General features: G+C 40.2%; 2 protein-coding genes across 4 annotated transcripts in view; both read left to right on the top strand.

Moving 5' to 3' along the window:
* Positions 1-499: 499 nt before the first annotated feature.
* srlb (sarcalumenin b) lies at positions 500-18,671 on the top strand. Of its 2 annotated transcripts, XM_014983613.2 has the most exons (7): positions 500-629; positions 9,040-9,132; positions 9,395-9,490; positions 10,978-11,013; positions 13,964-14,080; positions 14,339-14,572; positions 15,043-18,671. In XM_014983613.2, exons 1-7 carry the CDS (start codon positions 500-502, stop codon positions 15,852-15,854), a joined length of 1,518 nt encoding a protein of 505 aa, XP_014839099.2. In that variant the 3' UTR covers positions 15,855-18,671. The 2 variants fall into 2 exon arrangements, with proteins under 2 accessions (XP_014839099.2, XP_014839100.2); XM_014983614.2 differs by lacking the exon at positions 10,978-11,013.
* Positions 18,672-21,110: 2,439 nt separating this feature from the next.
* The window catches only part of adcy9b (adenylate cyclase 9b), a 39,464-nt gene continuing 35,742 nt past the window's right edge, over positions 21,111-24,832 (top strand). For both annotated transcript variants that reach the window (XM_014983612.2, XM_014983611.2), the window contains exon 1: positions 21,111-24,474. In XM_014983612.2, the coding sequence (XP_014839098.2) occupies positions 22,662-24,474 (1,813 nt within the window). In that variant the 5' untranslated portion in view covers positions 21,111-22,661. The remainder of the gene's footprint in view (positions 24,475-24,832) is intronic.

Here is a 24,832-nt window from a genome sequence, read left to right as displayed (position 1 = left end):
CTGGGAATTGAACCCAGAACCTTCTTGCTGCAAGGCAACAGCTCTACCAACTGCGCCACTGTGCAGCCCATTTTTATATTCCTTCCTGTACTTATGTAAACAATCACACATCTATCTGGCAAGTTGTAGTTTTTTCCAAGTCCTGGATTGCAAATTAAAAGTTCAAAGTAACTCTGATCTATTTGAAAAGCGGGATATAAACTAATACTTCACTTAATTTATTTCTGGATGATTTAGGTTTGGATTTTATTTTTCCACTTATGAAATACTCAATATACTAGTGCTGTAAAATATGTATTTATTTTGAAGGTTTTTGACATTTCTTCACCAAATATGAAGATACGTGTGAGAAAAAAAACCCTGATGTGAAAGTAAAAAAACGCAAAGCCAGTTTCTTCATAAAGAGTCTCCGTGGTGCTCCTAAAACACATGGGTATCTGCCCCTTCACCAGTCATGCCAGGAGTGGGGCAGTCTCTTTGCCCCACCTCTTCCTTCTGCATGCACTTTAACCTTCCTGCCTTGGTATATATAGTCTGTGAGGCTATCACAGTTCTCCTGGCAGCCATCATGAAGGGTACTGTCTCGATTTGCTGTCTCCTCACCCTGCTGCTTTTGCAGGCCACAGCAGGTAAGAATCGGACACTCTCGTAGATAAAGATCCTGTTTTGAATCTGATGGTGCATTTATGGTATGTCATAAAATTATTCCTTACTGCTTTTTGGTGGATGAATTCGATGGACATCTGTAAGTTTTAGCGGTTGTTGTGACTAAAGTTTACAGAAGGTAAAATGAGAAGCTGAACTGAACCCGAGATAGAATGAAAACCTACAGAGACGCTGCCCCGTTTGTAAGTTAGCTCACGTTAATTCACCACTAAGCCATAGTTTAATAAATTGTCTAAAGCGAAAGTCTGATTTACGATTTTGAAGGAGGGACAATGAGGAGTATTTAGACTCTGCTGTGGCCTGACTGCATGTCAGCTGTCCAAAGGCATGGCACCAGCTGATGGAAAGTCTTAGTCTAACTAAGGAGAGCGGAGCGGCCGTGTGGGGACCTTTAATAGACACTGAATCATTCTCCTCACTTCATTCCTTAAAAATTAGGTTATGCATTGAAGAGTCTACTTGTTGGGTGAATTTTTTTTTTCAAATCATAAATATTGTCCTAAGCTGGACAATGCGGAACAAAGTAAAGATCATTTCTTGTTCAGTAGCTCTGATGCCTTGGCTCACTTTCTAAACCCGCGGCCCTGCCTCCCGGTCTCCGCTGGTGGAGTTATTGTTACCCTTGTCTGTCACCCCTGCCCGTCCTTGGGGTGCCGTTTCTCCCTCCACAGTCTGTAACCAGGCTTCTATATTCCAGGCTTGTCAGGTGCCTAAGATTGGAAGACCTCCTGAAACCCAACACTGTCCGGCACAGTTCTTCCCTCCCTCCCCTTTTGCATCATGGTCCGCTTTAGATATGCTGTGCAGCTGCTGTCACTCTGCACTGTCACAATCGCAATTTATTCCCAGCAACTGGCCTTTTAGGGACATGCATTCTCCATGCAGGAGGGGTTAAACTGTGGAGAGCCTGTCTCTACAGATCCCCCCACAGGTGTGTTTTTGGTTCCTCGGAATCTGAATTCACCACTTTATACAATATAAACGTTTAAGAGAATCATCAGCCAAAGACAGATTTACCATCTTTTTTTTTTTTTTTTTTTCTCAGTACACACACATTACACAACCAAAATAGCGAATGATGTACTCAAAAAATTTTGGAGGAAAATGTGTCTGTATGTTGTAATCTTCAAGGTAAAAACATACTGATGAACACAGATCCGGTTGATGGAGCACGAACACCATCATCTTTTTAAAGAAAGCTTGTGGTGGTGGGAAGTTTTTTTTTTTTTTGCTTTTTGTCTGCTGATACATTGCTAACCAATACCTGATATAGTGGAACAACCCCACAGCATGATGTTACCTCCACCAAACTTTACAGTGGGCCAAGTTTATCACTCTAAAAGCTGGTATTTTAAAAACAACCCAATTGGAGTAATGCTGCTAACGACCTATACACACATTAGGGATTTTACTCCACAAAATGGGTTTAGCGTTTCTGCCAAAAATATGTGTCAAGGTGATTATTATTATTATTATTATTATTATTATTATTATTATTATTATTCTTTAGGCTACCAAGGAGTGGGTTTATTTAAAAAATTACCTGGAACTTGGATTACATAACAAGTAAGACAGAAATTATTATTTATTATTATTTTTGACTTATTCTGTGTTAAAAAAAAATTCGGATCAAGAATCTACCACCAAAGCTGGATAATGTCTAGTAAGAAAGTTATTGAAAAACACCTGAATTTAGATTGTAAAAGTCACATTTGGCATAAACCACTAAAATAAATATTGCCTGTTTATATTGACTTCATTGACGGAGCCAAGCTAGCCCTAGCTTTCGCGAAGCACTTTGCAGCTAAAAGGCAAGTCTCAAAGGGATAAATATGTTCTCTATGTGAACTGAGATCAATGTTGTTACACAGCCTTGTTTTATTTCTTGTTTCATGCTGTGGAAGAGTTTCAGGTAAAGTCTGGGCGGGTTGCTTTATAGTTCAAAATGGCCATCTGTAAAGGACAATAAGGCCCTTTCTGGTTTCTTGTCTGAGCGAACAAACTGCGTCTCTGTTTTTAACCCAATATTTGATTAAATCTTTGATTAATAACACGCATCCTACCCAGAACCTGGTCTAAAAGTACTAACCCAACGTGTTTTTGTGTGCATGTGATCAAGTTTTAAGTTTGTCTTCATAAGCAAGGATGTGGTTATGTCATAGGATGAATTTGATGGCACAGGGAAATAAACCAAGCTGCGTTGTGTGTCTGATGTCAAACATACATAGTGCATCTGTTAAATGGTGACAATATAATAACAACAATGTCACAGTCGGAATCCATCATTTTTGCCAGGTGGACCAAAATCAGAAAGCTGAAAGTACTGAAAGTTTTGAGGAAAAATTGAGAAGCATTTAGTGTTAAACATTTATTGCACATGTCATATTATTACTGACATTTACTGGCCTTTATAACTCCTAAGTGGTGTGTTTATAGCTGGAGGTAACACTATCTATCCAGGAAAGACGTTGAAAGTTAAAGCAGTCTCCAAGTGATATGTGAGTCCCTCTAATTGCATGTGGCATGTCTGGGACATCCCTCGCTGTAGTAGAAGGAGGACAAGAACAGATGCACTAAATGACCTTACAACACTTCTTAGAGTAGCACCTAAGTCCCAAGGCCACCAAATGTACCTTGGTGCTTGTCTGACAGTGAAACATTTTGCAGGAACTCCCCAGCATGAAGTGATTTACCCTCTGAGCTCACGTTCTTTCTTTGTGCAACCCCTAGAGCTAATGCTTTTTTTTATATATAGAAAGCAAAACGCAACAGCTCTACTTGCATTCGTAGTGGTAGAAAATACACAAGAGGGGCCAAGACTAGCATGATCTTGTAACATCTTTAAAAAACCCAATCCAGTAATAATTTCCTCAAAACAATTTGGAGGAAATGATTTCTTTTTCTTTTACTTAACGAATCTCACTATCAGATAAACCAGAAAAGCTCGATATGCTCTTTGTTTCTGTATGTTTCATAAGTATTTGGACCACTTGTCCAGTTTGGTCTTGAGGTTACTCCGGCTTAAACTAACTGCAGAGAGTCATATTGAGACTTATCTACTGCTCACAAAATCTTAATATAAAACTTACCTTAAAAATTCAGAGCTATCACTTTAATTTGCTTCAAATAAGTACAACAAGAAGCAAGAAATCTCCCTGGTCTGTACTGTTTTGCGTATTACACCGCCAGGTTTGTGGGACATTGATGTCTCTGCGTCTCCATACTGACAGTGGGGACCTTAAAATAGGCAGCAGTCATTCTGCCTCCTCCTTCTCTGTCCATCTTTTGACCCATTGTGAATCTATTTCTGGCCGTGGGGGAGCACTGGCTGCCCAAGCCGTGCCACCTGTTCCCATTTGTGACGTCTCCTCACCACAGCAAGGCACAAACTCTGCTAAGTAGCGTCGCATCCGGCACTTTCTGAAGGAGAAATCTTGTGCATTTCCACGGCTACAAGTTGTCTTTCCAAATTAAACTAAATATACCTTAATATTGTTAGAATAAAGGATTTTAAAATCTCTATTCTAGATTGTTAAGATGAAAATAAGATCAATGCAATCCCGCCGAGGTTTCCGGTGCAACGTATTGACCTTTAATAAACGTCTGAATCCCTCGGCGCTCGAGTTAAATCCTTTAACCTGTGCTTCCGGCTCTTGTCATGTTCAGTTTCATTAAATTTGCCTCCACTCTGCTGTGAGTGAAATATAATCCTGGGTCTTCAGATAGACAGAAACATTTATCCATGTTGATACTGTGTAAATACTCATAGCAGATTCAAATATACACAATTTTTAAAATTTAGCACCTTACCTGCCCTTTCATCTACACCTTGTGAGATTTGGCATTATTTTAGTTTCTTGGAAAAGTATTCCCAGCACTGAAGCTTTTTTTTTTTTTGTTTTCACTTTTTACACATCATCTCTGCTGCGAGCCGTTGTGGCGGCAGCATCATGCTGCAGAGAAACTTTTTTTTTTCTGGCAGTGTCAGCGAAGCTGTTTTAAGATGATGTGACGGAGCTCAATAAAGGACAATCCTGGAAGAAAAGCTTTAATAAGTAAAGGCTGAAAAAGACTTGACTGTTGGACAGAGCTTCAACAACAACAAACTTAAACATAGTCAGAGGTAAAACACATTGGTTTGGATGAAAGTCAGTTAATGTGTCAGAATAGCCCAGTGAAAATCCAGATTAAGAATCTGTGACAAGACTTCGAAAATGTTCATGAATGCTCTTGACTCAATATGTCTGAGCTTGAGGTGTTATGCTAAAAGGAACATTTCAGTCTATAGAAATAGACTGACCAAAAAGAGAGTACTGATACCTTGTGTAAACTGCTTTTTTATTGATTTTAATTAGGGCCTTCAGTGTAAAGTGGGGATGAATACGAGGGCACAGGATCATTTTTGTGTTTATATCATTTCAGCTACCCACTGCTTTGTGTTGGTATTTAACATAGAAGGTCAATTAAATTCAGCAAGGTTTAAAGTTTTAAATTTTAAAAAGTTCAATGAGTATTAAAAGGAGTGATTCGATTACTATCACAAGTATGATTTATCTTATTCATGTTTAAAATGCTTAGTCCTGAAAACTGAGCTCTGCTGTTGCTCATTTTTTAAAATATCCTGACTGAACGGGTCCCCTAATGAGAAGTCTATAGTTGATGTATGACTCCGTGTCACAGAGCGGTAATGGCAGGCTTAAGTCGGGGGCATTCCTGCAGAACGTGCTGACGCCACCAGAGTGTTTCTCCAAACTCAGTGAGCGTTGAGTGGCAACGAGCTCAACGAGAACAGAAAGCAGATGTCCAGAGGGGTGAGGGGGGGGGGGGGGGTGGGGGGGGGGGGGCTCAGCTCCTCTGGCGCCTCCGGGGTTAATTCCGTACTGCCATACCGAAGTCTCTCCCCGTCCCACTGCACAACATTTCTTCTGTGATTTTTGGGAAGCCTCCATCAGGTATTGACTTCTTCAGGAAGGCGCTAACAAGTTCACAGCAGCTTGTCACACTCTGGGAGCTGGTGTTAAAAGACGTGAAGCTCCGAGTGATGAGAGAAGCTGCAGGAGCTTCGGTTACGGTTGAGAATGAGGCAGACTTAAGTCGAAAGGCACCGAATCTGTGAACACATTATGAACGTTTTAATTTGATTCCTTTTGGGAGGACAACTCTTTCAATCTATTTTAAATATGATTAAATTTGCTCGCATTAACAGATGGCAAAATATAGATGTGTAAGTCTTTATGTGTGTAGTTGATGACCTTTTAACCTTTTGGTTTCTCTTTGCCGTGCACAGGGTTGGCAGCAACATTGCACAGATTTAATTTTAGCTGGCTGACTGCATAGGAATCAGCACCATTGCGTTGTTCAACCAAGTGTATATTCCTGCAAAAAAGAAGCTTCTGAGGTTTAATTAGTCATTGTGGATAATGGATTAGGACATAATATTTCATTTGTTTCAGATTTTGAGCCATGATTAGGCCCACTATGTCAGTAAAAGTCGTGTTTTATTTTGTTTGTTCTAGTTTTGTTTGTTTTTGGTCAGTTTTTTGCAAATACATTTTTTTATTAATTGATCATCAATTTTCATCAAAAGTTACAATTTAATTGAGCATTTTCAAATAGTTGTCAAATCTTCCTTGTGTGATACAATTAGGTCCCTGAAAATGAAACCTTTTCGGTCAGTTATCAGTTCTGGCTGATTTATGACTGAAAAATTCAAAATTAAATTTCCAACATCAAACTCGGGCTTAAACAGGTAAGGCTAATCTCACTGATGCATAACTTGAATGATTCTAAATGAAGTCAAGATCTGTTAAAAGTCTACTTTAGTGTAACGCCGTCTGATCAGCTTGATTTTTTAGCCTCTTTCAACAATGCACTCAGAGCTTGATTAAGCTGTTGAAATATAATTTGTGAAATCCTGTAGGAGAAATATATCTTGCATTGCTGTCTCCTGCAGGTTTAAACTGTATTTGTTGAAGAAATGCCTTGTTGGACAATATATTTAAAGCTAAGTCCCATTAATTCTCCAGTTAGTCTTGCATCCTGCTTGTAAACAACCACGCCTTCATGATTTGACTTGTCAATTTGATTTGTGAATGTTCTATTCAGATGTTGGCCAGAAACGTTACAAGTCATTGCTCAGGTAGCAGGTGGCTTTGCTCCAGTTTGTTGGTGGCCAGCCCTCTAAAACGGGAGTCATTTTTCATTGATAAGTTGGGGTTTATTATTGGGTGAATCGAACAACTCAGTGAAACAAAAAAAATGATCAATGGTGTCTTATCTGCCCCCTTTACTGACTACACCTGAAAAAAATCCTGTAAAAGGAGAACTCACTTATGATAAAAAAAAAATAAAAAAAAAAGTCCTGCAAGAGACAATCTGTTTTGATGAAACTGAGCAAGGAAAGATCAAAGTTGTATCCCAGTGGCCGGAATTCAACAGTCTGCACTTTTTATCTGCAAGAAATAAATATCTTTTACTTTCCCCCTCCAGGTGTCTGAAATGTACAACAAAGAGTTTATGATGAGTATTACAGAAATCGCGTAGGCACCACCGTTTCTTGCCGGCCTCCTGCTGAGATAAGAGAGCTGCTCTTAGAGCACAAGTATAAATGTTTCCATGCTTTCTGATCCTCCCTTGCAGGAATTCTTGATTTTATAATGTGGTGCACTTGAGGTTATGGCAGGTTATAAAACTTCCCATTTGCAGTGAATTTTCATAGATTTGAATATAAGTTCTTTTTTTTTTGCAATAGTGTCAAAAATATAAATAGTGACTCAAATACAAAGACAACATACATATGTTTGAATTTTCTTGCATTTACATTACATGTACAGGCTGCAGAGAAATTGAAAGACGTTATATCAAGCAACTAATTTTGACATAACTCTGGCAGTATTTAGATTATTTAGCTATTTGAACACTCATCAGAATTGGTAGAGGTAATTTAAATAGTTATATTTTCTGGTGCAGAGCCAGTGTTTTAACATTGCCTACACGTATCCTTACGCAAAACTAAATGATTGCAATGCTTACATTCAAGATGGACAAAAACTGGCCACTTTAGCCTTAACGAATAATGGACTGAGAACGTTTGGACCTTCAAAACCAGCAGAAATGTGTATTCTGTCTCATATTTGTGGCTCAAGATAATCCTGTCTCAGAGAAGTTTGTTGACTCCATGCCGGCCGATTGACCTGACCTGCATTGTCAACTGCGGTACCTTATTTAGACAGGTGTGTGCCTTTCCTAATCAAGTCCAGTCAATTGAATTTCAACTCCATTTTGGAGCTGCGAATACTTGTGTAAAAGTATTTTCTTGGTTTTTACTATTTTTAATAAATTTGCAAAAAAAAATACAAATAAAAAATACTCAAAAACATCTCCCTTTCTGCCATAATGGGATATTCATGTGCAGAATTTTGAGCAAAGATACTAATTTAATGCAATATGTAATAAGTTTCTGATGTAACAAGATCTGGACAAAGTGAAGTGCTGTGAATACTTTCCAGATAACCTTTTGATGTCAGTTTTCATTGTTTATTCTGTAAACACTTTTAGATTAAGTCAAACTGTGCAGCTTCATTTGAAAAAGAAAGTGTGAAACCTCCAAGTATTTTAATATGATAGATCCCGTACACAACTATTTCTGATGTTTATGCACTTGAACAGAACTCATCAGTCTGTGCCTAGTTTGTACAAAAAAAAAAAAAAAAAAAAAAAACCCCACAGAGGACTGCGGATCATTGTTGAATGCATGTGACTGCAGGGAACACTCACTTTGGCTCGCCTCTTTGTGAAACCGGGGAAGTCCCAAGGCTTATCGCTGGTGGTCATCATTAAAGCCTCCGGCGGTGCCATGTCTTTGTGTGTTTAATTTCAGCATTTGCTTTCTAAATTAAGAGCTGATTGTACTAACAGCTGTGATCTAAGTAACCCGATAGGTTCAGAAGAGGACATGACAAGTGAGCAAATATGTCCCTGTCAGATCCTCTGCTTCGTTCTCCCTCACACAAACAACCGGTAGCCAGTTATGGTAAAGAATCCACATTCACATTCAGGTCTTTTTTTGGTCATTAAACCCCACAGACAAACTGACCGAGTATGAAGCGATCAGGCGCCGCTGCTCCTACGGCTTCTATGTTCAATTGTGCCAATAGTATTTTACAAACGGTGCTTATCAAGAGGCTTTGGGGGAACTAAAACCTCAGATTACAAACTCTTGATGTCAACAAAAGTGTCATCCAAAGTCTGCCTCACTTAAACCCATTGTTGTTCTAATGTTCTGTTGGATGCTCTGAAAATTCACACTAGACAGGTGAATCTTGCTCATGTTTTGTGCTTTTTTTTAATAATTTTTTTTTACTTTTCTTTCAGAGGTGGAAGAATTTGATTCTGTCCTAAGAGACAGATCTCATATTGATGAGACACTGCGGCTTGCAGCTGAGGAAAAAGCAGCAGACTATGCCGGTGAGGAACACAATGTTTTTTGTTGTTGTTGGTTTTTCATCATCTTGCGCTGATCAGAGGACTGATTAGTTTAACAGAGGTGCTTTTAGACAGTCTTTGAAACTACATTATAGGAAAACATAAGCATGTTCATTGAGTGCAAATCTCCAGATTGTTGAACAAAAATTTGCGGCAATGTTTTGTTCCTATGTAGATATTCCTTTTGTAAGCCCTTCCTCAGACACTGGTCCACTGTGTTCTGCTCTCTTACCTCGTTTTCCAGCGGCTATACAAAAGTTGCGGAAGATCTACCATACGTCCATCAAACCAATGGAGCAGGCCTACAAGTACAACGAGCTGAGGCAGCATGAGATTTCAGGTATCACTCAAACCGAGTGTTCAGGTTGTCTTCGCTTTATCTGTTGTGTGGATTCTACTGATTAACATTTTTTATGCACACTTTTTCGACACTGTCCAATTAGGTTTAGACAGTTTCTTTTTTTTCCTTCCAGTGCCTTGCGAAAGTACAGACAGACCTTTCCCACATTTAGTTGTCACAACCACAAACTTCAATCTATTTCATAGGGAATTTATCAGATGAACCAACACATAGTTGGACCGAAGGAAGCTTTTATATGATGTGGAATGTTTTTTTTTTGTTTTTTTTACAATTAAAATCCTGAAAAGTGTGGTGTGAACAAATAGCAAATATACTGTGGAAGAATGGCATAATGAAAGCCTCAACAAGCCAAGTGTAAAGGTTGCCAGAAGCCATTCATGGGACACAGAACAGAAGGTGCTCTGGTCAGATGAGATAAACACTGAGGTTTCTATGGTAACAAGGTATCAGTGGTTGAAAACTGGCAATGTGTATCATTCTGAAAACTGAACCAGAGGCTGTTTTCTGAGCTAGTCAAAAACATGGAGACTGTAGTCTTTGTCTTAATATTTCTTTGGGTGTCATTTCTGGTAAAAAATAAAAATAAAAAAAAATCTTTGAACTTAGTACACCGAATGGATTTTGAGAAAACATCTTGAAAGTTGCACAGGGCTTTATGTTCTATGGAAATGAAAAGCTGTTTGCGTACTGTTCTGCTTTGCCACAGTGCAACTTAAACCAGACAATGGGAGAAGATTTGACTCACTTTGACTTTAGTGGACACCTGGCAACTGTGCTGGATTGACCTCAGTTCACATTTACATTACAAACAAATCACTCTGCTGCTCATTTTGAACACACCGAGACTATTCATAGATGGTGGTCTTGGTTTGTACCCTGGCACGATTGCTGTGTTCACACCTAGACAAACCGCACAACGAAGGGAAGCTAATCAGAGTTTGTTTTAAATGGAAATCAAAATACCTCAGGTGTGAAAACACTAGAAAAGCTGTTGACTCAGGAATACAAATGCACACCACACTTTTCAGACTTTTACTTGTTAAAAAAAAAATCCTTTTTCTTCACATTTATGCCCTGCTTTGAGTTGGTAGGAGACCGGAAATCTTTTTAGAATGAAATACAATAAATTTCACCCTCATATTGCGTTCTTGTCTTGGTTTGCATGCCGACATTTAGTTTCCATCTACGTCTAAGAATGTCCTTTTTGTGAGAGACAGTAAAAATTCGCTTCATTGCCTGACCACATGAGCGCACCGTGCATTTGTTGACAGACATGTTTGACGACTTGTAGGTCAAATATGCTAGCGTAAATTCCAGCCATGATCTCCAACTCATTCATGTACATCGACACTCTTCCCCCTCCCCACTGCTTGTAGAAACCTTACTCCCTTACTGAGCTCTCCTCCACTTCCTCTTACCTTCACTTCTCTGTCCTCCCCTCATCCCCATCTCCCCTCATCTAACAGCATACCCTGGACGAACCCTGGGTGACTCGGCCACAGGTGGGTGTGGGCAGGGCTTACCTGTGCATGGCACTGCCTGAAGAGCTAAGCCCCTTCCTTTCACCCTTCACAAATTTGCTGCCTGTTGAGCTACAGTGTTGTGAAAACATTTGCCCCGTTAGAAATTTAAACCACTTTTCCTTTTTTTTTTTTTTGTCCAATTTAAACAGTACCGATCAAATTTTAATGTCAAATTACCAAATTCTGAATTGTGATCAGCCACATTTTTCTGGTTTAGTTTTATTATTCACACCAAGGCTTGTTTACTGCAAGAAGAAGTAGACAAGATCTGAAGCAGAAACACATTTTGCCCCAATTTAGGTGAAATCCACTGCTGAAACAAAGAGCACACAGGATTCAAGTCTACAGCATCCTATTTTATATTTATATAAGACATTACTTAATTTTTAATGTCAAATATGTACATATATAATGCATTTTGAGGTCTTTATTACTCAGTGCAGTAATTCATTTGGGAAATCTGGTCAAAATCACAATCATATTTATGGCAATATTCACATAAAACATGTTTATAACTTTTTTGCTTGCTATAAAGTACATCATAAAATATTAGCTAAATGCTGTTGTGTCTCACAGAACAGCATTTAACTGGTTAACCTGCACACCAACTCAGCTGTTGACTGATGCCTTCAACACATAGTCATGAAGTACAGATATTTAGGAAATAATTGCAAATAATTTAAAGAAACATTTTTTGTAATTTTGAAAGAATATTTTTATACACTTAATGGCAGTTGTTGCTGCCAAAGGAATAACAAATGGTCTGTTTGGTAATTGTTTTATTTATTTTTTTACATAGTGTTAGGTTGGTTTGGATTGCTTTTTTAAAATCACTAAATAAAATATGTGTTGCATTTATCCAGGTTATCTATGTCTGACAACAATTTCTTTATGAGATGAAGAATTTCAGTGTGACAAAAAAAAAGCAAAAAACAAAATAAATCTGTATCCGGGAAAATGCTTTTTCATGACACTGTAAATATTTTTTTTTAAAATGCTTCTCTTTGTATAAAACAAGATGTCCTGTATTGGATTGTCATCAAAACAATCTTTCATTTAAAGCTTCTGTCCACAGAATGCTGCCGTTTTTGGAAGCTATGCAAATCAAAATGGGGAGGACATTAAGTAAATAATAAACATTTTTCCACAGCTGCTTTGCTCTTGAATTTTGGGGGCTGGGAGAGAACCTTTGATTTGTGCAGGTAGTGTTAAAAGCATGGAGGGGATGTGCAGTTTCGGCTTTAACTTTGAAGAGCAGGGTCTGGGTGGTCTGTGTTCAGAGAGGGCTAAATACATTTTGCTCCTGATTTAGCTCCAGAACATCAAATCCCTGCATTACATTACTGTCTTCAAAAGTTTTTTTTTTCTTTCATTTTTTTCTTCATGATTATAGGCTCATTTTATAAAGTCTCATTACAGACCATGTTACCTCACCACCGCTTAACCATTTCCACATAACAAATGACAGATTGCCTGGAGACACAACTTGCCGTGTTGAATCTGTTTCAAAATTTCTTATTCTCTTTTTATTTATGCTGTGGCTACATTTTTAAAAATATTTTTGTTGCTGCTAACACCTCTCAGCTGTGACTTCTGTGTGTGTTTTTGGCCCATTTTTAGTTGGTATTTCTTGCCCGAACCTTAACTTTGCAGCCTCCATGTGCATGACTGAGGCTGATGGAGTTCCTCCTGTGCTCTTTAATAATATATAAACCTCTTTTTCCTGAAAAACTTGGTATGCAGTGTGATGCATCAATACAGACAGAATGTCATACTTACTATGGTACCTTGCAGAAGTACTCAAATGCCTTCAGCTTCCTCACATTTTTAATGTTACATCCAGTCTCCGCAATGTATTTTATTGGGATTCTATGTAATAGACCAACACTGAACTGAAAGAAAAATTATTCATGGGTCTTAAAGATTTTTTCACATAAAAAATTAGCCTGCCTCTCTGTATTTAGCTGCTGTATCTACTCTGACACTCCCAATTATAATCCAGTGCAGTCAATTGCCTTCAGAAGTCTTTTGGTGTACATGTTAAACATTGTTTTAGAAAACCAACAGTGCAATCGCGCTGAACACTGAAATATGTTTTTGGCAGCATCATGCTATGGGGGTTGAGTTTCTTCTACAAGGACAATGTAGCTAGCCAGAGTTGATGGGAAGACAGATGCAGCTAAATGCAGCGGAAAACTGGAATGAAACTGTTTGTTTGCGTTCCAGCAGGACAGTGATGCTATACCTACATCCAGAGCTACAATGGAATAATTCAGATTGTGGATGCTCATGTTTTTATAAAAAAAGACAAATGGGCAAAACTTTAAAAAACCTGCAGAAAAAAAAACAACAAAAAACTTGCAGTTGTAAATGGAGCAAAGAATTATCCTGCAGATTGGAAAATGCGTGGTTTTATCCCCATGTCACAGTTATTCACCACTTTGTGTTTCTCTAGCACATATAATTCCAATACATTGAAGCTTATGGTTGTAGTATGCCAAACTCTGGAAAAGTTCAAGTGGTTAGAATACCTTTGCAAGGCACTGTAAATGGTAGATGGTATGAAAACCTGCTCCGTTGTTACTCTGACCTGTTTTCTATGAACCAGATGGTGTCTTTGGAGATTATTCATCCCAAAGCTGTTTGTTGTTGCTAGCATCATATGCAAAATATAAATACAGTATATTTATTCACGTTTCATCTTTTGATATATTACAAAGTCATTCAATTTTCTTTTTTATCTTTTAATAAGGCATCACAACTGCTTCAGAAGCATCGTTTTAACAACTTTTTGGTTTATTGATTAGAACATTGTACGCATAGAGGCATTTGCTTTAGTTTGGAAACAGTTTACATTTTGAATAAAAGTGGAATTTTCCGCTTGACGGTTTTTGCAACCTCACTGAAATTTTAATTTCTCACCTAACAGATGGAGAGATTACCTCCAAGCCCATGGTGCTGTTCCTTGGACCCTGGAGTGTAGGAAAGTCCTCAATGATCAATTACCTCCTGGGCTTGCACGACAGCCCATATCAGCTTTACACAGGTATACCACACAGCTACGTATTTGCCAGTAAATCATATTAGTGGGTCATTTTCAGGGAAAAAATTGAGCAAGAACATCTACAGGAAGATTAGAAAAGTAGTATTGACTCTCACAAATTGATGTTTATCTACATTTGCTGAATGTCTTTTCTTAGGTGAATGTTTGTCATTTTTATTGCCTGGAAAAAAAAAACATGTTGGCCATTTGCTTCACCTTTCTTGCTAACTTCTTCTCTTCCTTAATAACTTTGCTCTGCAGGAGCTGAGCCCACTACCTCTGAGTTTACTGTTATAATGCACGGGGAGAAAATCCGCTCTGTAGAGGGTATCGTCATGGCAGCAGATAGCTCTCGCTCATTCTCTCCCCTTGAAAAGTTTGGCCAGAACTTCCTGGAAAAGCTAATCGGCATCGAGATGCCTCACAAGCTGCTTGAACGCGTGACTTTTGTGGACACACCTGGAATCATAGAGAACCGAAAGCAGCAGGAAAGAGGTAATAGAGACAGTTCACTTTGTACATGCATATCAGAATGAAAACAAAAAGAAAGCATCTCTTGAACATTTTAGCATTTGTCTCAATATACCACAGACTTTGATATTGTTCATCGGGATTCTGTGTGAGAAATTGATCTTTTCCTAAAGACAACAAAAACAGTAACAGTGATTTTTCAAACGTCACAAAAGAGCTACAATGCAGAGCTCCCAGGAAGTCTCCATATGCACTTTAACACACAGACTACATAATTCTTACACCACACAAGAAAAATCTTCTGCCCAGAATAATCAACAATAACAAACTCCAAAAACTCTAAAACCTATGATGCAAAAAGAGAAGGACAGCATTTTGACATGCTGGTCAAAGCTGATGGGAATTGTGATTTTTTTTAACTACATATTTATGCTTTTGTAAAGCACTGCACAATTCAACATAGATTCTAACACAATTTTCTTCCTTCCACCCAGGTTATCCTTTCAATGATGTCTGCCAGTGGTTCATTGACCGAGCTGATCTCATCTTTGTTGTGTTTGACCCAACCAAACTGGATGTTGGTCTTGAGCTCGAGATGTTGTTCCGGCAGCTGAAAGGCCGGGAGTCACAGATCCGCATCATCCTAAACAAGGCGGACAATCTGGCCACGCAGGACTTAATGAGAGTTTACGGAGCACTCTTCTGGAGCTTGGCTCCACTTATTAATGTGACTGAGCCGCCTCGTGTCTACGTCAGCTCCTTCTGGCCGTATGATTATGCCCCAGACACTAGTCGGGAACTCTTCAAGAAAGAGGAAATCTCCCTCCTGGAGGATCTTAACCAGGTGATTGAGAACCGGATGGAGAACAAGATCGCCTTCATCCGCCAACACGCCATCCGTGTGCGCATCCATGCCCTGCTTGTGGACCGCTATGTCCAGACCTTCAAAGAGAAGATGAGCTTCTTCAGTGACCCAGAATTGGTCTTCCAGGAGATTGTAGATGAGCCGGACAAGTTTTACATTTTCAAATCGATTCTAGCCAAGACCAACGTCAGCAAGTTTGACCTACCCAACCGGGATGCTTACCGTGACTTCTTTGGCATTAATCCAATCGCCAACTTCAAGTCCCTGGCATCTCAATGTTCCTACATTGGAGGCTGCCTATTGGATAAGATCGAGAAGGCAATCACCAACGAGCTGCCCGCTCTCCTGAGCAGCATTAACTCTGGCAAGCAGCCCGGCCTGTCATCCTGTGAGGTCACTGGTTGTGGTGAGAAGCCAAAGAATCGCTACCGAAAGAATTGAGGAACATAAAATAACTTGTCAGGAGGAAGAATGGAGACAGAGGAGGTGAAGAGAAAGGGGGGGTCTGGTGGGAGCCAGCCCTGCTTTTGTCTGGACATTTGTATTGTTGAGGAGATATGGTGAGGATTAATGTTTGGGGGTGGGGGGGTTTGTCCTCAGGAGAATAAGCTGATTTGATAGTGGGAGAAGGAAGCCATCGTTCGATACGGCAGCTTAAGGACACTAATGCTGGAGAAATGAGAACATGTCTCTGATATCAAAGTATATTAAAACATACACCCTTCTCTCTCTTATGGCACAATATTTCTGGACTGTCTCACACCAGTGGGTTGGGAGGATACTAATGCAAGAAAATGGCTATCAACCAGCGAGTTGACATAAAAATGATGACCCCCGATGATACCAGTTCCCTTCTATGTGAATCAAACAAAAGGTGGAAACAGATGTATGTATAGTAAAAAATATATGAATTGCATTACAGCAGGTCAATTCCAAACTCTTCAGAGGTTGTTTTTGAAGTAGCCTTTCTTGTGGGTGCTATGCAAAAGCATTTATGTCTGTCTGATCAAATGATTATCTTTGCATGTTAGACTTTCCATTTTTATCTACCGATACGTGTGCTTTTCTTCTGCCATAAAGAAAAAAAACCCTCATGCAGCATCAAACCGACCACGCATCAAACAAGGCCTTTTTTCTCTTAGCTTGGTATGCTCATCACTCTTGGTTTCTGATGATGAAGTAAGCAAGAGATCAGGGTTCAAGAGTTTTTGGAGCAGAGAGGATTCAGTCTGCTACTCTTCTTAAATATCTTTTTTTTTTAATTTCTGATTGTTTTGAATCTTTAAACTGCCAGGTTTTGGCAGAATTTTAAAAGTTTTTTTAGGCACATTTTGCTTCTCATTTTTGTTGCTGATTCATCACAATAGAAGCCGAAGAAGATGTGCTTGAGTTACAGCTGTCTTTTTTACATTTACTCTGCTGTTTTCTCTGCACATTTAAAATATATATATTTATTGTTTTTCTGTACATTTATCCATCCATGGTCCTTCGCTGATCCAAGACCAGTTCATGTGGGTAACAGGTTCAAGAGGGGAACCTAAATTACTTCTCCTAACATTTTCTAGTTTGTTCCTGTGGGATCTTAAGGTGATCTCAGTCCAGGAAGGACATACAGTGCTTCCAGTAAGTTTTTGGTCTCCTCCCAAAGAAAACATCCAAGACCAATGAGAAATGCTCAAAGAAACATCCAAATAATATGGTCCAAACACTACATCTGACTACTTTCAATTTAAATGAGAAGTGACTTTGCTTCCACCACATGACTGGATCTTCTTGGAACTCTCAACCATTATCTATAACTCAGAGTTGAAAGTAAGATGAAAATCTAGAGGTTTTTTTTTTGCTGATCCTTTTCCTCCACACCACAGATTGGAGCAGTGGAGGCATTACTGCAGACAAGGGTCCAGTCCATCTTCTTATTTCCCACTGTGTCTGACTTTCACCCACGAAAGAGACATAGTGACACTTAAATCACTCTACTTAAGGCAAGGATTGAGCTACAACCCAAAGCAAGCAATCAACCTCTTTTCCAGGTCTCAGACTTAAGGGAGCTGACACTCTTCTTGGCCACCGTACACTTTGCTGCTGACCAGGCCAATGCACGCTGAAAATCTAAGCAGAACCATATCGTGTGCAATAAGTAATATTTGTTCTACAAACACCTGACGCAGGACTGGTGACCATGAGCCGCACTGGTTAAGTTCAGTATGCAATGGAAACAGGAGAATACAAAATATAGCTTTTGCTTTGGTGATACAAAGACAGTGATAGTCCTTACAGGCTTCTATATCCACTCAAACTCCCCGTGATCTCCACAAAATACATGACACAAGCTTTTTCGAGGTCCACATAGCACATGTAGACTGGACAACCTAACTCCTATGACTCATTTAGAAGCTCTACAAAGGTAAAAAAAAATCTGTTCCTTTCTTCTGCAGTTTTCTGCTAAACTCTAAATGTAGATTTTCTAAAATGTTACAATTTGCGGATTGAATTGCTTGTAAAATAGCCCAAAGCAGGGAAATGCAAAACTGAAGATTCATGAATTTAGCCCTGACCTCTATGGAAACAAGATAGATTCTGACCTTGTAATCCCAAGAACATTGCAAAACTATCGTGTTCAAGTACAAATCCACTAGGCAGTAACAACCATCTGAGATTCAAGCATATTATATTCTGTTACCAACAGACTTAAGCTATGTGAAGAACAAGTAAGACAAGCCTGTCTTACTTGGTAGGAGAGAAAATCCATGCTGTTTTAAAAAGCCTTCACAGTCTGTGAAAAACAAAATCCTGAGTCCTGCAAGAGCTCTACACAGAAGGGAGCTGAGTGAGGAGACACAGGAACTTCCGGTTTACCTCACTAACATCTTTTACTGCTTTCCACATCCACACTTTGAGGCATGATGCAAAGAACAGCAAAAATAAAACTCGAACAAACCCGTTTTCCCAACTCTGTTCATAGGCGAGTGCTCTGGATGTTGTCTTTATACTGCAGATCAGACACATGGCCACCAGAGGGTGCTGTTTAAAAAAAAAGTAAAAGAGAAACAGCCTTGGGAAATGCGCGCGGTTTAAGACAAAAGCTGGTTGTGCTTCTGATCTATTTCAGTGTCAGTTATATTCACCTTTTAGACGATGAATGGATGTGTGCCCTGTCGAATATAGTTGACGTTTCACCTTTTGGTATAACACTGACATTACCACTGGCCCAAGTTGTGGATGTTTGACAGAAAAGAATAAAAAATATCTGATTGACTTGTTCAGAAAAATGTTGTGATTATTCAGCTACAATGCAGAAAGATTTTAATAACCTTTTTTCCATTTGTTGAGTTTCTTTCTCACACTTCGCCCTTTAGTGTTTCAGGAAGAAAGTCTCAATTTGTGTTTGAAATTAGTCAGTTATCATAAATTGGAGAGGAGTGTGGTTCAGCATGAGTCCATGCCACAGCATTCTGAGCTGCCACACTCATAAGCATCTGACTGTAAAATAATCCCCAAAAATATCAGGAGAACTATTGCAAATAGAACATCAAACACTAAGGTTTCACATGACTAAGCATATAAAAACATCCATTACTTGACAAAAGCTGGCTTAAAAAAAAAAACTTGCATAATGTAACTGTTTTAATATCCTTTATAAAAAATATTTTATTGTGGCTCACTTGAGAGTAGAATGAGTTTTGAGGCTGGATGAGTATACTGCACTTTTACAATGTGAGTTTAATGCGTTTGATCCAGACCAGTCCAGTTTTCTGCAACTCTTAGATGTCAACACAGCTAATTCAGATATGGCTGAAATACATCAGCAAGCATTTCCTACAGAAGTCCTGTAGAATCTTGTGATGGCAACATAATGCTGTGGGACTGCTTTTCTTCTGTGAGTAAAGGTAAGTTGCTTGGAGTTGATGAGAAGTCAGGCAGAGTTCAGTATGGAATAATATTTATTAGGAATAACGCCTAATATCAACCCTTAATAACGTCCTCTGTTTGACACTGCTGGTTTAGATCAAAACCAGTCCAGATTTAAATCCAACTGAGATGATGCAGAAAGTCTTGAAAACTGATGCAAACCCCAGTGTTTACATGCGCAAAGCTAGGAGACCTGCAGCTTTATAATGCTCAAAGAGGTGTTTCTACAAAGTATTAACTCAGAGGGATGCTTGCAAATGCGAACAAATGTTTTAGATTTTTAAGCAAGAAAGGCTCAAGTCTGGAACAGCACAGCAAAGATATGGTCTGAATCTGAATTATTAAAATTACATAAGCATATAGTTGCATTTCTAATACACATCTATGAAATAAAATCCTAATTTAATCTTCAAGTACTGGTTGTTTTCAAATGATTATAGCTTTTTTTCTATTTTATGCGGCCTAGTTTCAGTGAACATTTGCTGCGTGTTAATAAGAAGTCCTTTCACAGTCCCCAAATGACAACGACGTTAATAACACGCTGGTTGAAATGTGTGACAAATCACTTTGTAAGTGACAACACTTCTGTTCATTTTCAAACTAAATCCCAGCAAATAAACTAGACCGTGAAAGCAGAAAACACACAATCTTTCTGATAAGCACTTTAACAAATGATTAAAGAACAAACAGTAAAACAGTCTTGTTTTTGTCCCATCTAATACACTTATTTAGATAGCTTCCTTGTAATTTCTTTGGTATGCCTCTGTGTTTTCCCAGTCAATTTTGATTATCAGGTTTTTTAAATCCATTTAGCTATATTTATTAGTGCTCACTAATTACACAGTTTTCCTTTCCTGTCATACTACTGCAGATGCATCTTTATTGTGAGGCTTTGTCATTGAAATCATCCTGATGCTTTTGTTTTTCCCTCAGGTACATGCATTTATTCTAGCCCTCCCTCCCAGTACTCAGCTCCTCTGCGTGTGGACGCCAAACACAGCAAACAGCAACGTCAAGCTAATGGGGACAGGGAAACCGGATGTCGGGCAGTTTCAAAATAAACATATAATGTACATTATGGGGGTGTTGCAAAGTTATTAAATAACTTCTTTATTAGTTTGGGGAAAGAAATTGATGTTAAGGCAGTAGTAACAGCTGTCACTAATTTCTGCCGATTGATAACAGCTTGAAAAATAAAGCAAAGACTGAAATAAAGGAATAGCATTTCATAAAAATTAATCGCTGTTGGATTGAAAAGATAGACTGAAGATGCTTTACAGGGTTATAAATAAAAAAAAGTAGTGCTGTTCGCAGAGCAAGTTGCTGCATGTCACTCTGTTATCTGGCAACCAATGTCTCTAAATTACAAAGTTTTGAGAGACAAAGATAAAGACAAGAATGCGCATCTTGTTATTGCAACAAAGGGTTCACGGGGGTTGAACAAAAACGTATGCCACGTTTGTTGCGTTTTTTCTTTTAAATTTGTAAATAAATTTACACCATGCATAACTAGACTAATTTGATTATTGGTCATTCACACCAAATGCAAAAGTCATCCGCCAAACAGCATTTTTAATGTTCTTAAATAGAAAGGATCAAAGTATTTCGTGCTGTACGATCCTTTGAGGATTCTTTGTCGGAAGAAAGTTGGGAATTATATGCACAGATGACAATTTTATTGCTAAAGGAAAAAGCGGAAGTGGTTGTTGTTCCATCCTGAGGTAAATTTATCCGTGCTTGATTCTCTCTCTCTCTCTCGCTCGCATACACACACACACACACGCACACAGTCTCCGTGGTCGCGGCTGTCAGCGCTCTGAAGATGGTGGCGGCGGCTGCTGCCTCTCTGATCCCGCCACACAGTCGCTTCAGCTGCTCCATCGTGTCAAACATGGCCAGATAACCCCGAGAGAAGATATTCTCGTCGCAATGTGGACTCTACAGAGGGATTCAGAGAAAGGCTCTGATATCGTTTTAGTCTCGGGGTAGAGTGGAATCATTTAGAGCTGTATGAAAACACCATCTCCTGTCTGATTCAATTAAAGTGGTTGGATCGAGGCGGGGCTCTGCTTTGTAACCTGTGGGGCTGAGGTGTGGAAGGGGAGCGCAGGTGGGGACCTTTTTCATTAGCTCCACTCAGTCTCTGTGGGCTTTTTGTCTTCTTGCGTTCGCAAAGGGTGACCCAGCTTTTACAGGGAAACTTCAGACAAAAGGAAAGAGTCCTGCACTCCGCTCAAGGCTACAGTTTTATTTTCTCCCTCGCAGCTGCCAGGTGGACTCCCTGCGCTTCGGATATTTGGACTACATAATAGAGATTTTTTTTTTCTGTCACGGCGGACTGGTGACATGCTGTGGGATTATACAAACGCAAAAAAAAAAAAAAGAGAAAATAAAATGAAAAGTGCTCCGTGAATGTCCTTAAGCAGCGTGTTTGGGCAGGAGTCACCCACAGACACGCTTTTGCGGGGAAAAAAAATCCAAACATTCCTATTAGCTGTTTCCTCCACACGCGCCTGGACTTCTGCAAGAGCAGCTCGCGCAGAATCCCCTGTGAGTTTGGATACGGAGCAGCGGCGGAGACACCGGAGTGGGAAGGCAGGAAAACACGGGGCTCCGTGTGTGAGAACATTTGGGATTAGGCCCTGCAGCAAGAAGCATGTGGCATGCATTTAAAAGCTTTTGGTGTGTGTTTCTGCGCTCACGTCGCCTCAGGTGTGGGAAAAACCTACCGTCTTTTTGATCACAACTTGTAATATGAGAACCCGTAACTCTGCGGACGAGTTACTTTGCCTGAACTTTTGCCCCGTCCCGTAAACAAAATTTTACAGGAAGTATTGCTTTACATAGACAACGTGAGGAAGTGGGGGGCTAAAGACTGAATGTGGACTGGGCATTTAAAGTACTCAGTGGGTTGTCTAAAGAAAGCTCTTTAAAAAAAACCCTCTCAATTATGCTTTCATAGTTTTCTAAGCCACTTCCTGCTCCTAACCTTTACTTTTGGGATAGATTTACAGTTTTATGTAATATTTTCCAATGACTGGAGCAATCCCTGGGCTGCTTGGAGTGGAACAGAGCAGGCAGCGAATGAACCTTGCAGTCTCAAGTGCGTCTAAACAGACGGGAATGTAGAGGAATGCAGCGATTGACGTCAAGAGGGCCAATAATGAACTACTCAAAAACTTTCAATAGTCTTCTGGTATTGCTGCAACCAGAGCACTGAACTCATCTCCTTCTACTGTGTCCACATGCTTTGCCTTACTTCTCTACCTTGGTATTTGTCATGATTAACGGTGCCTTCTAATAGTTGTTTTCATTTCGAATAGAGCAATAGACAACATGGCATCTCCCCAGCATCAGAAACTGCTGCCACACAACACAGAAGTGAGCTGTGACTCGAGCGGAGACGGAGGCGTCTCGGTGCGAATTGGCAGCAGTGTCAAGCACAGGCACGGAGGAGGGCCGCTGGGCTCCATCGGGGGAGGCTTCATCGGGGCCACCAAGCACTGCAAGTACAGCATCTCTTCTAGCTGCAGCTCTGGCGAGTCTGGGGTGAGGAGGACCATGGTGAAGAGTTTCCGTGCTCATAAAGGGATGCCCCAGCTATTCGAGAGGTCAGCAGGTCACTTCTGGGATCCAAAGTTTGACTCGTCTATCTTGGAGGAGGCCTGTAGAGAGCGATGTTTCCCTCAGACCCGGCGACGCTTCCGCTATGTGCTCTTTTATCTGGTGGCTGCCAGTTTCCTCTGGGGGTTGTATTTTGCTGCCCATCCTTCCTGCTGCGACATAGTTGTTTTTCTCCTCCCTACTGCTTCCTTCCTCATCTTCTGCCTTCTCCTCTTCCTAATGACTTTTACCAGGCTTTATTCCCGCTGCTACAACCAAGCATCTCTGCTGCTTATCCTTGTAACCTTCATATTGACCCTGGCCCCTCAAATTCAGACACTAGGATTCAGGAACCCTGATGGCATGTCACCTGATTTAGATCAGGAAGAATTCAGTGGCATGGGACCCATATACAACATGTCCAATGACAATCTTACTAGGGGTTCTAATAAGTTCCCCTGCCTTTCTCCTGTGGGCACTTTCTCCCTCTGTATTGAGGTTCTGCTATTGCTGTACAGCGTTCTACATGTTCGACTTTATGCATCTCTCATGCTTGGGTTGTTGTACTCTGTCTTATTTGAGACCCTGGGCTGTTTACTCCCAACTCAGGCAGGAGGGAACTGGAGCTGGGCCTTTTCATCAGAGCTGGAGATGTTCAGTTGGTTGGGTCCAGCCAAAGCCCTGCTTCATCTTTGCGCTCATGCGATTGGCATTCATTTGTTCGTTATGTCTGAAGTGCGCTCGCGCAGCACCTTTCTTAAAGTCGGACAGGCTATTATGCACGGAAAGGATCTGGAGGTGGAAAAAGCCCTGAAAGAGAGGATGATCCACTCAGTGATGCCAAGAATTGTGGCAGATGAGTTGATGAAACAAGGCGATGAAGAGATTGGCGATAATTGTGGTAAACGTTACTCTACCGGCGGTGCAGCTGCAGCCCTTTCCAGCCCAAAGAACAACAAACGCAAGAAAACCTCAATTCCCCGAGGCCAGATCATCTTCAGACCCTTCAACATGAAACGAATGGACCCCGTCAGCATCCTCTTCGCAGATATTGTCGGCTTTACCAAAATGTCTGCCAACAAATCGGCTCATGCCCTTGTTGGGCTTCTAAATGACTTGTTTGGACGTTTTGACAGACTTTGTGAGCTCACCGGCTGCGAGAAGATCAGCACTCTGGGAGACTGTTACTATTGCGTAGCTGGCTGCCCAGAGCCTAGACCAGACCATGCCTACTGCTGCGTAGAAATGGGCCTGGGGATGATTCAGGCCATTGAGCAGTTCTGTCAGGAGAAGAGGGAGATGGTGAACATGAGGGTGGGCGTCCACACTGGCACCGTGCTGTGCGGTATCCTGGGGATGAAACGCTTCAAGTTTGATGTTTGGTCAAACGATGTCAATCTGGCCAATCTGATGGAGCAGTTGGGTGTGGCTGGAAAAGTCCACCTTTCGCAAGCCACTTTTGACTTCCTGGATGACCGATACCAGCATGAAGATGGACAGGTCAATGAGAGGATCGGACAGAGTGTGGTGGCTGATCAACTCAAAGGTTAGTATTTTTATTATTTTTTTACAATACAGTAAACAAACCAACAAGCTCAGTCGTTGCTTTTATTTGTTTGCAAATATATGAATGTTTCCTCTACTAAAGCAGCTTTGGGGCATATTGGTACTTTTCAAGGTTGATGCAGAGTTAAAAACATGCCTTTGTACCCTGCACTGATCTTCTGTCAAAGGTTTGAGTTTATCTGCTCTTTCTGTGATGTTTAGAGTATGAGATCGTATCACATTCAGACGCCATCTTTTCCCCAACCCTGCCAGCTCACTCTTTGTTCTCTTGCTCAATTACGTTCCTTTTCAAACGTCCTCAGAGTGTCTCGTTCTTTTAACCTTACCCTGACCCTGAA

This window comes from Poecilia mexicana, unplaced genomic scaffold (assembly GCF_051168715.1).
Source record: "Poecilia mexicana isolate PSO_F unplaced genomic scaffold, ASM5116871v1 scaffold_8, whole genome shotgun sequence".
Classification (NCBI taxonomy): Eukaryota; Metazoa; Chordata; class Actinopteri; order Cyprinodontiformes; family Poeciliidae; genus Poecilia; species Poecilia mexicana.
This window is presented reverse-complemented; position numbering and strand designations above follow the sequence as displayed.